A 12,700-nucleotide genomic window follows, 5' to 3' on the forward strand; every position below is an offset into this window, starting at 1 on the left:
AGCCAGGAGCTAGGAGCTTCCCCTGGGTCTCCCATGCAGGTGCAGGAGCCCAAGGGCTTGGGCCATCTTCCACTGCTTTCCTAGGCCATAGCAGAGAGCTGGATTGGAAGTAGAGTAGCCGGGACTTGAACTGGTGCCCATATGAGATGCCGACACTGCAGGCAGTGGCTTACCTGCTGGCTCCTCCATGCAAGTTTTTTTTTTTTTTTTTCCAAAGTTTTATTTTATTTTCATTTGAAAGAGTTACAGAGAGAGGTAGAGACAGAGAGAGAGGTCTTCCATCCACTGGTACACTCCCTAGATGGCCGCAACAGCCAGAGATGCACCCATCTGAAGCCAGGAGCCAGGAGTTTCTTCTAGGTCTCCCACACGGGTACAGGGGCCCAAGGACTTGGGCCTTCCTTTACTGCTATCCCAGGCCATAACAGAGAGCTGGATCGGAAGTGGAGCAGAACCAGCACCCATATGGGATGCTGGCGCTTCAGGCCAGGGCTTTAATTCACTGTGCCACAGCATCGGCCCCTCCATGCAGTTTTTATAAGTTCTATGTCATGTCTACTCAGTGCAGAGATGACCATCTGGGATGGACCCAGGGTCTGAATCCACAGAGCTCATCTCTTTCCCAGCTATGGTTACAAATCATGGAATGAAAGACCAACAGCTTTGTCAACTGTGAACTCATAAACATACTTGATACTCAAAAATTTAGAATTTCTGGATTTGTTGTAAAGTCAGGGATCATTTTTACATATTCGTTTTCATTTTCTCCCCCTCTTTTAATTCCTTCGATGTTAGTTTGCTAGAGATAGCATGATAAAATACCATATACTGGTGAGTTAAAACAGTACAAATTTATTTTCTCATGGTTCTAGAGGTTGGAATTCCTAAATAAAGGTGCTGGCAGGGTTGCTCTCTCCTGAGGCTTCTGTTTTACAAGCATTCTGAGTTTTTTTTTTTTTTTTTTTAAGATTCATTTATTTATTTGAAAGAATTAGAGAGATCTTCCATCTGCTCGTTCACTCCCCAAATGGTTACAACTTTCAGGGCTGAGCCAGGCTGAAGTCAGGAGGCAGGAACTTCTTCAGGGTCACCCACTTGGGTGCAGGGACCCAAGTGTTTGGGCCATCTTCTGCTTCTTTCCCAGATGCATTAGCGGGGAGCTGGATCAGAAGTAGAGCAGCTGGGACATGAACTGACACCTATGTGTATTGCTGGCACTAAAGGCCATGGCTTAACCTGTGCCATAGCACTGGCCTTGACAATTCTGTTTTTAACAAAGTCCACCCATAGAGAAACTATTGTACCACAGCCTAACCTTCTGGGATTTCATCAGAACCTAACTGACTTCTATCTCTCTCTAGCCATCTTGTCCAACTTAGGCACTGGGAAATACTTGTGAAGGTCACACTAAAACACAGGCTCACTAAAAGGCTTGAGACCTAGTTGTAGGGCTGTAGAATGCTCTGTCTTCTCTCCACAAACCTAACCAGTTTGTTTCATTAAATCATGTCTAGCTTGCAACCAAAAATTACAAGGCATACTAAAAGGTTAAACACATAATTTGAGGAGACAGCAAGCATCAGAATTCTGACATGGCAAAGTTCTTCAAATTATCAGACTAGGGATTTAAAGCAATTGTGTTTAATACGCTGAAGGTTCTAATGGAATAAGTTGACAACAAGAACAGGTGGACATTGCAAGCAGAGAGATGGAAATTCTAAGAAAGAGTCAAAAAGAAATGCTAGATATCAAATAACTAAAACAGAAATGAGAAACATCTTTGATGAACTCTTTAGGTAGACTGAACATAGCCATGGAAAGAATATCTTGTTAGGACATGTCAACAGAAACTTCCAAAACTGAAAGCACAGAGAAAGACAACAGAAGAAAAAAAAAAGATCGTTATGTTCCTTAAAACTGTATATATATGGAATCTGTTCCCTTTTTATAAATAAATTCATAAAAAGGAAAAAAAACTGGAACAGAATGTCCAAGAACTGTGGAAGAACTACAAAAATTGTAATATATGAGTTTGTATAATACTAATACTAATACTAATACTAGAAAAAGAAGGGAACAAAAGAACTCTTTGAAGCAGTAATGATCAAGAATTTCCCCAAATTAATGTCAGACCCAAAACTGCAGATCCAAGTTCAGAGAATATATAGGATAAATGCCACACATTCAGCACCTGGGCATGTCTCATCAAACTACAGAATACCAAAGACAAAGGCAAAATCTTAAGACAGAGGAGGAAAAGCACCTTACTTATAGAAGAGGAAGAATATGAATTACATAAAACTTCTCTTTAGAGGGGCTGATGTTGTGGTATATCTGGTAAAGCTGCCACCTGTGGTGCCGGTATCCCATTTGGGCACCTGTTCAAGTCCAGGCTGCTCTACTACTACTACTACTACTACTACTTCCTCTTCCTCCTCTTCTTCCTCTTCTTCTTCCTCCTCTTCTTCCTCTTTTTCTTCTTCTTCTTCCTCTTCTTCTTCTTCCTCTTCTTCCTCCTCTTCCTCCTCTTCCTCCTTTTCTTCTTCCTCTTCCTCTTCTTCTCCCTCTTCTTCTTCCTCTTCTTCCTCCTCTTCTTCCTCTTCTTCTCCTTCTTCTCCTTCTCCTTCTTCTCCTCCTCCTCCTCCTTCTTCTTTTGACAGGCAGAGTTAGACAGTGAGAGAGAGAAAGGTATTCCTACCATTGGAATGAAATGGCCCCCCAAATGGCCACTACAGCCAGAACTATGCCGATCTGAAGCCAGGAGCCAGGTGCTTCCTCCCGGTCTTCCATGCAGGTGCAGGACCCAAGCACCTGGGCCATCCTCCACTGCCTTCCTTTCCAGACCACAGCAGAGAGCTGGCCTGGAAGAGGAGCAACCGGGACAGAATCCGGCGCCCCGACTGGGACTAGAACCCGGTGTGCCGGTGCCACAGGCGGAGGATTAGCCTAGTGAGCCATGGCGCCGGCCCCCCAGGCTGCTCTACTTCTAATCCAGCTCCCTGCTAATGGCCTGGGAGTGCAGTGGAAGATGGCCCAAGTTCTTGGGCCCCTGCCACCTATGTGGGGGATCCGGGTGAAGCTCTTGGCTCCTGGCTTTGGCTTGGCCCAGGGCATTGTGGCCATCTGGGAGTGAACCATCAGATGAAAGATCTTTCACTCTTTCTTTCTCTCCCTCTCTCTCTGTACCATGACTTCCAAATACATAAATCTTTAGACAACAATAACAAAAACTTCTCTTTAAAAACCACATGAGCAAAAAGGGAGTGGAATGTTTCCAGTTTGTGTACATCACTTTAAATCTGCTATGAATATTTGTGTCCAGGTTTTTGAGTGAAGTTGAATTTCCTTTTCTCTGGGATAAATAACTAAGAACACAATTGCTGGATGATATGATGGTCGCATGTTTAGTTTTTTTTTTTTTTTTTTTTGAAGATTTATTTATTTTAAAGGTAGAGTTACAGAGAGGCAGAGAGAGAGAGGGAGGGAGGGAGGGAGGGAGGGAGGGAGGGAGGGAAGGAGGTCTTCCATCTGCTGATTCACTTCCCAAATGGCTACAATGGCCAAAGCTGCACTGATCTGAAGCCTGGAGCCTGGAGCTTCTTCTGGGTCTTCCATGCGAGTGCAGGGGCCCAAGGACTTGGGCCATCATCTGCTGTGTTCCCAGGCCATAGCAGAAAGTTGGATTGGAAGTGGAACAGCTGGGACTTAAACCAGCGCTCATATGGGATGTGGGCACTGCAGGCAGCAGCTTTACCTGCTAAGCCACTGCACTAGCCCCTGAATGTTTATTTACAAAACTGACAAATTGTTTTCCATAGTGGCTATACAGGAACTCATTGCAGGAAAGCCTTCTTAATAGTTTGTTGTTTGTTTTTTAACCTGAAGAGTGTATACTGGACATTTCTGAACTATCTTTACAGTTTATTTCAACACTAAAACTTATAGCATTATTTTTCAGTTTCTAAAATTATGATAGTAAATATCAAATCACTGTGCTGTTTGGATTTCAGTGGATACACTAAAAAATGAACATTTTTATTTTAAAATATTAATATCTAGAAATTATATGCTTTGCAACTATTCAAATTTACATTAAAAATTTAGATGTTTTTTTAAATATATTCTAGAGTCTATAGTCCTGTCAGATTCTTCTAGTGCATACATAAGTAAAAGAATCACCTGGCTTCATTGCGTTCATGACCAGAGTATACGTGTGGTGAAAATCCTTCGTTGGTCATGGGTGATTTTGCAGTGACTTGTGTGCTTCTGGCATTTCAGTTCAACATTTGAAACTCTGCTTTTGGGTCTTTTTTTCTTTTCCTTTTTGTAAAGATTTATTTATTTATTTGAAAGTCAGAGTTACATAGAGAGAAAGAGAGAGGTCCTCCATCCCTGGTTCACTCCCCAGTTGGCTGCAATGGCCAGAGCTGTGCTGATCCAAAGCTAAGAGCTTCTTCTGGGTCTCCCACATGGGTGCAGGGGCCCAAGGACTTGGGCCCACATCCACTGCTTTCCCAGGCCACAGCAGAAAGCTGGATTAGAAGAAGAGGGCTGGGACTAGAACCGGCACCCATATGGGATGCCAGCACTGTAGGCGGTGGCTTCACCTGCTACCCCGCAGTGCCGGCCCCTACTTTTGGGTCTTTAAAAACATCAGCAGCAGGTAGTTCACTTTAGAGGTCAATATATACATATATATACACATCTATATATATATATATATGTACATATATATACACATCTATTATATATTTATATAATATTTCTCAGTTGCCTTCTTGCAAATTTGACTTTGTACAGACCACTATATCAGCTTTAGTGGCCTACGCATCTTTTATGTGCTCTAGTTCATCTGTTGTTCACAACTTTACTGTTTCCATTGTTTTGGTGAATCAGCCTGCTTCTACAAAGAATCTACTTCTTGGTTTCTCTATGTCTATCTTTCTCTTTAAGATTTATTTATTTGAAAGGCAGAGTTATAGAGAGAGGGAGATATACACATACAGATCTTCCATCTGCTAGTTTACTCCCCAGATGGCCACAACAGCTGGGCCTGGGCCAGGATGAAGCCAGGAGCTTCCTCTGGTTCTCCCACATGGGTGCAGGGACCCAAGGATTCAGCCTATCCTCTGTTGCTTTCTTAGGTGCATTAACAGGGAGCTGGATTGGAAGTGGAGCACCCAGGGCTTGAACTGGTGCCCATATGGGATGCTGTTGCTGCAGGCGGCAGCGCAACCTGTTACACCAAAATGCCAGACCCTTCTGTGTTCTCTTGTGATTATAAGGTCTTAACTTATTTTCTTATTTCTGTGACCTCATACTTCCCAAGAAAAGGAACAGAATGTCCAAGAACTGTGGAACAGCTACATAGTGTGTAATATATGAGTTTGTATAATGCTAGTACTAAGAAGAGAAGAAGGGAACAAAAGAACTATTTGAAGCAGTAATGACTGAGGATTTTCCATCCACTGTAGAGGACTTTGTTCTGGGATTGGGGAGAGTGAATTCTCAGAACGCTGTTCTTCTCCTGGGTCCTTCTAGTGACAGTCAGATTGGGAGACAAGGAAGTCAGCTTGCTGTACCCCACATGTTTTGTTTGGAATACAGCATTTTCCTATCCTCTGTGGTTGACCTGCATAGGAAGGAAAAATCTGACCTCAAAAAAACCAGAGTTTCCCAGGTGTTCCAGAGATGTATGGTGTCTGATTTTACTTTTGTTTTTCCTTTCAGGCTGCTTGATAGGAGCTGTAAACCTCAAATCCAGCAACCGAAACCCAGTGGTACAAGAATTTGAGAGTAAGTGCAACAAAAACAGTGAGGAGAAGGAGCACCATCTAATGGACATCTGGTGGTCTTACAGCAGACTCTGGACATGTGTCTGTGTTGTGCAAGGAGATACAGGAGTGGCTCCTGGACAGTGCTTGGGTGTCAAGGAAGCATCACATCTGTGGGCCAGTAGTGAGCTCTGTGTGGGTTTTATACTGGCTAACCTAATGGTTCCTGCCTAGCTTTGTGTATACAACAAAGAAACTTCTTATACAGTAGTGTGTCTTTCCGTGTGGGGTGTGTTCTAAGACTCCAATAGGATGCCTGAAACCATGCACAGGACCAAACCCTCTGGATACCATGTCTTTTTCCTATACCTATGATAACATTTAATTGATAAAAGTAGGCACAGTAAGAGACTGACAGAGAAAATAAAACAGTACAATTATAACAGTATACTGTAATAAAAGTTATGTGATCTTTGTCTCTCAAAACACACTGTTGCACTGTACTCATCCTGGTGAGATGATACAGTGTCTGTCTTAGGAGGGAAAGTAAGGTGCATGACATAGGCACTGAGATGTGGTGTTGGTCTCTATGGAAGGGTTACTTAAACATAAGCACTACATTATCACAACAGTCAATCTGGTAACCAAGATGGCACCTAAGTGACTGAGAATTGGGTAGTACATACAGAGTGGATATGCTGCACAAGGAGATGATACACAACCTGGTCAGAGTGAGATAGAGTGAGATCCCGTCACACTGCTATTCATTGCAACAGATTAAAACTTATGACTTGTTTATTTCTGGAATTTCTCATTTATGACTTTTGAACCACAGTTGATTTTAAGTAACTGAAACTGCGGAAAGCAAAACTGGAGATATGAGAGGACTACTTTATACAAGAAAGATATTTAAAGGAAGGTGTACTTTATGTAGTATAAATCTTGCTAATTTTGTATTTTTTTAGCAAAAATTCATCTTTTTGCAAAGTCTCATGGAGTCTGGAGGTGGCTAGGTTTATAATTTGCATGAAAAGTCCCTCTTAAACTAGAGAAAGCCTACAGAATCTGTGTGCAAGCTAACATGTTAAGTGTTCCATATTCACAGAGAGTTCTTTTTCCCCCTCTTTGCTCATTAGGTGTGGAGCTGTCTTGTATCATTACGGATTCACAGACAAATGACCCCAGGATTGAATGGAAGAAAATTCAAGGGGACCAAACCGCATACGTATTTTTTGACAACAAAATTCAGGGTATGATCCAATAGTACTGTCAGCTGATTACTCCTTTGTCCACAAGGCCCAGGAATACACAATGGCCAGAAACTTACTTCAGACTGCTAATCTGCACCTGTAGCCATGACTATTTTGGTTTTTAAAACATTTATTTTGGAAAATTTTGAACATACACAAAAGTGATGAGAATGGTACGCTGAGCCTCTGTACCTGTCACCTAGCTTCTACAACTGTCCCTTTCATTGGTTAGACTTCTAATCTGTTCACAACTCATCTTTTTGAGGAATCAAAAGTCAGCATTTTCCTAGGCCATTTTATGCAGCGTGACATGAATGATGTGAGTTAATCAAGAGTGTCATGTGAGCAGCAAAGAGACAAAGTGTTTACTGAGCTGCTCACTGTGTCCAACACAACAGCAGGACCTCACCCCAGGGCCACTGGCACAGGGTGCCCTAGGATGACAGGAAGTGGTGGAGGTGGTATCTAGAGTGATAAGGGGAGCATGGAGGAAGATGTTGGACAAGAAAGAATGTTGTGTGTAAAGATGCAGAAGTCAGAGAACTTAACTGCTGGGAAGAATTGCGGATTTTCTGCTGCAGCTGGGGCTTGGTTAGAGAGCCAGGGGACATGAGACTGGAGATGTGGCAGGGAGGCCCACCTGGCTAGCTGGGCAGCACTGAGTGCCAGGGAGCGTGGACAGTGGGTAATGACAAGTTCCATCTCTGCTTTAAAAAATTGAGGTGGTTGCTTTGAAGAGAAGAGTTGGAGATGGACATGACTTGCAGTAAGGGACCTAGAGTTCTTTTGCCAAACCCTGGAGGTTGCTGACAGTGGCCCAAGATAAGGTGCAGGCTGTGGAGAGAGATGCAAGGGGAGAATTGCTAGGGCGTGGCTGTTCCTTGGGGTGGGGGGTGTCAGGGTATAGAGAGTAGGAGTTGTAAACAGGAGGTACCAAGACAGGTTGTAAGTTGGGTGCCTTCAGAGTTTGCAAGAAGCTGAGAGTTCAGAGAGGAAGGTGGTATGGAAACAAGATAAACTGAGGTCTTTCTGCTTTGGATTCTCAGTGTCCTCAGGAGTTTCAGGCTGACTTCTCTCTCAGAAGACAAATCAGTGTTGTTTGGCCACCCAGGCTGATCCTGCTAAGTGTTACGCAGGCAGTTTACATCATCATAGAAACCAAGTGAGGGATTCTTTTAATTAATTTATTTATTTGAAAGTCAGAGTTACACAGGGAGAGGGGAGAGAGGGGGAGAGACAGAGACAGAGAGCGATCTTCCATCCACTGGTTCACTCCCCAGGCGGCTGCAGTGGTCAGCACTGGGCCAAGCCGAAGCTAGGAGCAAGGAACTGCTTTTCGTTCCCACATGTGTGGCAGGAGCCCAAGTACTTGGGCCATCCTCCATTGCTCTTCCCAGGCCATTAGCAGGGAGCTGGATTGGAAGTGGAGCAGGTGGGACACAGACCAGTACACATAAGGGATGCTGACGTTGCAGGTTGTGGCTTTACGCCCTACATCAACCACAATGTCAACCCCAAGTGAGAGATTCTCTAGAGGACTTTCTCCTTCTGGGAATCACATACATTACACTGAGCTGTAGGGGTGTGGGAGTCCAAGGAGGAGGATTCATGCACAGAAGACTCTGGGGACAAACGAGGATATGCCCCTGCACCATTGGAGGACACAAAACACCTGGCTGAATTTTTACTTAGTATTTTATTACGAGGTAGAATACAAATACCCTGCTAATTATAGCTGTATAATAACCTTTAATTAGCCAGTGTCCGTGAAACATTTGTCCTTTATCTTAAGCATTTTTTGATTTTGTTGTATTTGGATAAATCCTTCACACAAGTCTTTGTCACCAGTTGTCAGGTTTAATAATAGTTTCTGCTTTTTTGTGCAATTTTACTCTCTTAACTTGTTCCTCTATTTGTTGTTGTTCAGGTTCCTTATGCTTCTTTGAAGGTTACAGTGTCTATTTGTGCCCATTCTTGTTTTATATGTTATATATATATATATATATATACACACACACACACACATACATATATACATATATATATGCATTTCTAAACATATTTTACATACTTTTAATTTTAGGTATATTTTAATTTTCATCTGCTTGTAAGTCAGAGAAAGAGAAATACATCTTGCATCTACTGGTGTTCACTTCCCAAATACCCACAATAGCCAGGGGAAGGCCAGGCAGGCCAAAGCCAGGAGTCCAGAACTCCATCTGGGTCCCCCACATGGGTGGCAGGACCCCAAGCACTGAGTCGTCATCTGCTGCCTCCCAGGATCTATCAGCAGGAGGCTGGGTCAGAAGTGGAGCAGCAGAAAATTGAATACACACTTTGATACGGGTTGCAAGCAGCCCAAGAAGCAGGTTGCATGCCACAGCACTCATGCCCTAAATTTTTAAAAATCGAGATATAATTCATATAGCATAAGTATTTCTTTTAACTGCACAATTTAGTGTTGTTAGTATATTCACATGGTTGTATAGCCATCAGCACTATCACTTCCAGAAGCTTTTTTTTTTTTTTTTTTTTTGACAGGCAGAGTGGATAGTGAGAGAGAGAGACAGAGAGAAAGGTCTTCCTTTGCCGTTGGTTCACCCTCCAATGGCCGCCACGGCTGGCGCGCTGCGGCCGGTGCACTGCACTGATATGTAGGTAGAAGCCAGGTACTTCTCCTGGTCTCCCATGGGGTGCAGGGCCCAAGCACTTGGGCCATCCTCCACTGCCTTCCCGGGCCACAGCAGAGAGCTGGCCTGGAAGAGGGGCAACTGGGACAGAATCCGGCACCCCGACCGGGACTAGAACCCGGTGTGCCGGCGCCGCTAGGTGGAGGATTAGCCTATTGAGCCGCGGCGCCGGCCTATAAGCTTTTCATTAGCCCAAAAGGAAACCCCATGCCCGTTAGCATTCACTCCCTGTGCCCCACAGCCCCTGGCAGCCCTTGGTCTATTTGCTTGATGGACTTACCTGTTCTGGACACTTCATACAAATGAAGTCTTACAGTCTTCTATGGTTGTCTTCTTTCACTTAGCATAATGTGTTCAAGGTTCATCATGTGGTAGCATCTGTAATGTCCTTTATGGCTGAGTAATACTGCATTGTAATTATACCAGTTGATGGGCATTTGGGTTGTTTCCATTTTTTGGCTATTACCAGTAATGCTGCTGTGCACATTCATGTACAAGTTTTTGTGTGAATGTAAGTTCTCAGTTCTCTGGGAGAAGTGACCAGAAGTTTCTAGGTCATGTGATAGTTGTATGTTTCATTTTTTTTTAAGAAGCTGACAAACTTTTCCAAAGGCAGCTTTACCATTTCATGTCCCTACCAGCAGTGTACTTCCTGACATCCTTAGCAATACTTGCTATTGTCTGACTTTTTCTGGCAGTCCTAGTTGATATGAAGAGGTGCTCCCCGTGGTTTGATGTGCATTTCCTGTTGACTGACCTGTTGAGCATCTTCTCATGTATAGATTGGCCATTTGTGTGTTTCTATGGAGAAATGCCTTTTTGGATCTTCTGCCCAGTTTTAAACTCACTTGTCCATTGTTGAATTGTAAATTCTTAATACTGCTACATTGTAGATACTAGTCCTTTGTCAAATAGACTTGGAAACACTTCTGCGGTCCTGTACATTGCCTTTTCTCCTGCTGGCGTCCTTTGAAACACAACCTTTTAGTTTTGATGAAGTCTATTTTAACTACTTTTTTTGGGTGCTTGTGCTGTTGATGTCATATCTAAGAAACCATTGCTTAATCTAAGGTCATGAAGATTTATGCCTGCTTTTTACTAACAGTTCATAACTCTTAATTATACAGAAAATGAAGTAGAGATTCAACTACCTTGTTTTGCATGTGGAAAAGCATCATTTATGGAAAGCCAAGGGTTTTATTCCTTTTTCTTTTTTTATCTTGTTTATTTTATTGGAATGGGGAATCTCTCTTGAGAGTGATAGAAAAGAGATGAGGATCCTAGCTTTAGCAAGACACACTCATTGAGAGCTCCTCAAACACCTGGTACTATTTTTGGTGCCTGGGTTACAAATAGGAGAGTCATGATTGCAGTCCTCAGGGCACTCATTTCTGTTACATGGTATAAAGAAACAAACCAGTCTGCAGCCTCCTTACTCTGTATCAAATTCTGGCCCCAGAAACCACCCTCAAGTGGCAAAGAGAGCCTTAGAGTTTTTGGTGCCCTGTATCATCTTCTCTGTAGGAGACTTGGCAGGTCGTGCGGAAGTCCTGGGGCAGACTTCCCTGAAGATCTGGAATGTGACTCGGAAAGACTCAGCCCTTTACCGCTGTGAAGTTGTTGCTCGAAATGACCGCAAAGAAATTGATGAGATTACCATTGAGTTAATTGTGCAAGGTAGGAGCACGTGAAGGTAAACATTTCCACCTCTTTCAGGCTTCACGAGTCTCCATCTGTGGAATCAAAGAGAAGGATTTTGATTTCTTTCCTTCCAGAGCTGTATCTCTGAGGGAAGCATGACTGGGAGGGGGGAAGTTTTGAGGCTTTGCCTGATTTGGGGTGGGAAGTGGTGCTCCTGCCACTTCCTCACCATCTCCAGGAGGCACCTGCCACATAACCGTGGTGCAAGGGCAGCTCAGCTGGCTTTCTTGTCTTTGGACCCAGCTCACTGTGGGTTTTGACAGGGGTAGAGCCATGTTGCTTCAATTTTAAACACCAATCCATGTATTTCCTACAGTGAAGCCAGTAACCCCTGTCTGCAGAGTACCCAAGGCGGTCCCCGTTGGCAAGACTGCGACACTGCACTGCCAGGAGAGTGAGGGCTTTCCCCGGCCCTACTACAGCTGGTACCGTAATGATATGCCACTGCCGACGGACTCCAGGGTCAATCCCAGATTTCGAAATTCCTCTTTTCTCTTAAACTCTGAAACCGGCACCCTGGTAAGATATCTTCTAAGAGGTGATGATGGAGATGTGTCTTGGGGCCAGGGATGGTTACTGCTGAAAGAGCAATTAGGAGAGACAATGGAACTACTTTGTAAGACAGGAACTGAAAATGTTGGAGATTCTACAGAAAAAAAAGCCCCTTTTTGCCCTTATAGGCAAGTAGGTTCTAAAGGGGGTGCAATAAAGCAAGGGAACCTGGAGGTGAGAAGAGACTGCGGAGGGACATTAAATGTTACCAACAGACGTTGCCAGCGTTGTGATTTGGATAATCAGCTGTAAAAGCAGTACGGGACAACTAGGGAAATTTTGTTGGCTGTTTCTTTGATCATATTAAGCAATTAATTGCTTGCAGCAGCATCATGGAATTGTGGTTATGGTTTTTAAAAGTTCTTAACTTTTAGAGACGTATATTGAAGTATTTATGGATGAAACCTGACATTTCTGTCAGAACCCTGAGGTGGTGAGGGTTTGGGTGATGGGACAGGATGGTCCTGTGCTAGCAGAGACAGGCTCACCACCAGACAGCTCCAGCAGTCTCGTTCTCCTTGGCAAGTGCCTTTGGTCTGTGGTCTGCATGGAGTCAAACATCAGGCAGATTGTAATAGGATCCTTGATACTTGTTTTGTCAAAATACTGCCTGATGAGCAGTCATGATCAGACCACTCTCTGGCCTGTTGTTCTGGATGTTGCCAGCTTTGTCTCTTCAGATACACAGGGGAGGTTATGGTTGGAAGCTCTTAGGGTGTCAGGGAAGAACTGC

General features: G+C 43.7%; 1 protein-coding gene across 2 annotated transcripts in view; it reads left to right on the forward strand.

Annotated features, from left to right (window-relative positions):
* The window catches only part of JAM3 (junctional adhesion molecule 3), an 85,814-nt gene that overhangs the window by 52,278 nt on the left and 20,836 nt on the right, over window positions 1-12,700 (forward strand). For both annotated transcript variants that reach the window (XM_008248362.5, XM_008248363.5), the window contains exons 2-5: window positions 5,731-5,796; window positions 6,911-7,024; window positions 11,239-11,391; window positions 11,732-11,934. In XM_008248362.5, the coding sequence (XP_008246584.1) occupies window positions 5,731-5,796; window positions 6,911-7,024; window positions 11,239-11,391; window positions 11,732-11,934 (536 nt within the window). The remainder of the gene's footprint in view (window positions 1-5,730; window positions 5,797-6,910; window positions 7,025-11,238; window positions 11,392-11,731; window positions 11,935-12,700) is intronic.

The sequence above is a fragment of the Oryctolagus cuniculus genome, chromosome 1, assembly GCF_051225735.1.
Source record: "Oryctolagus cuniculus isolate XC-2025 breed Fujian yellow rabbit chromosome 1, ASM5122573v1, whole genome shotgun sequence".
NCBI classification, from domain to species: domain Eukaryota; kingdom Metazoa; phylum Chordata; class Mammalia; order Lagomorpha; family Leporidae; genus Oryctolagus; species Oryctolagus cuniculus.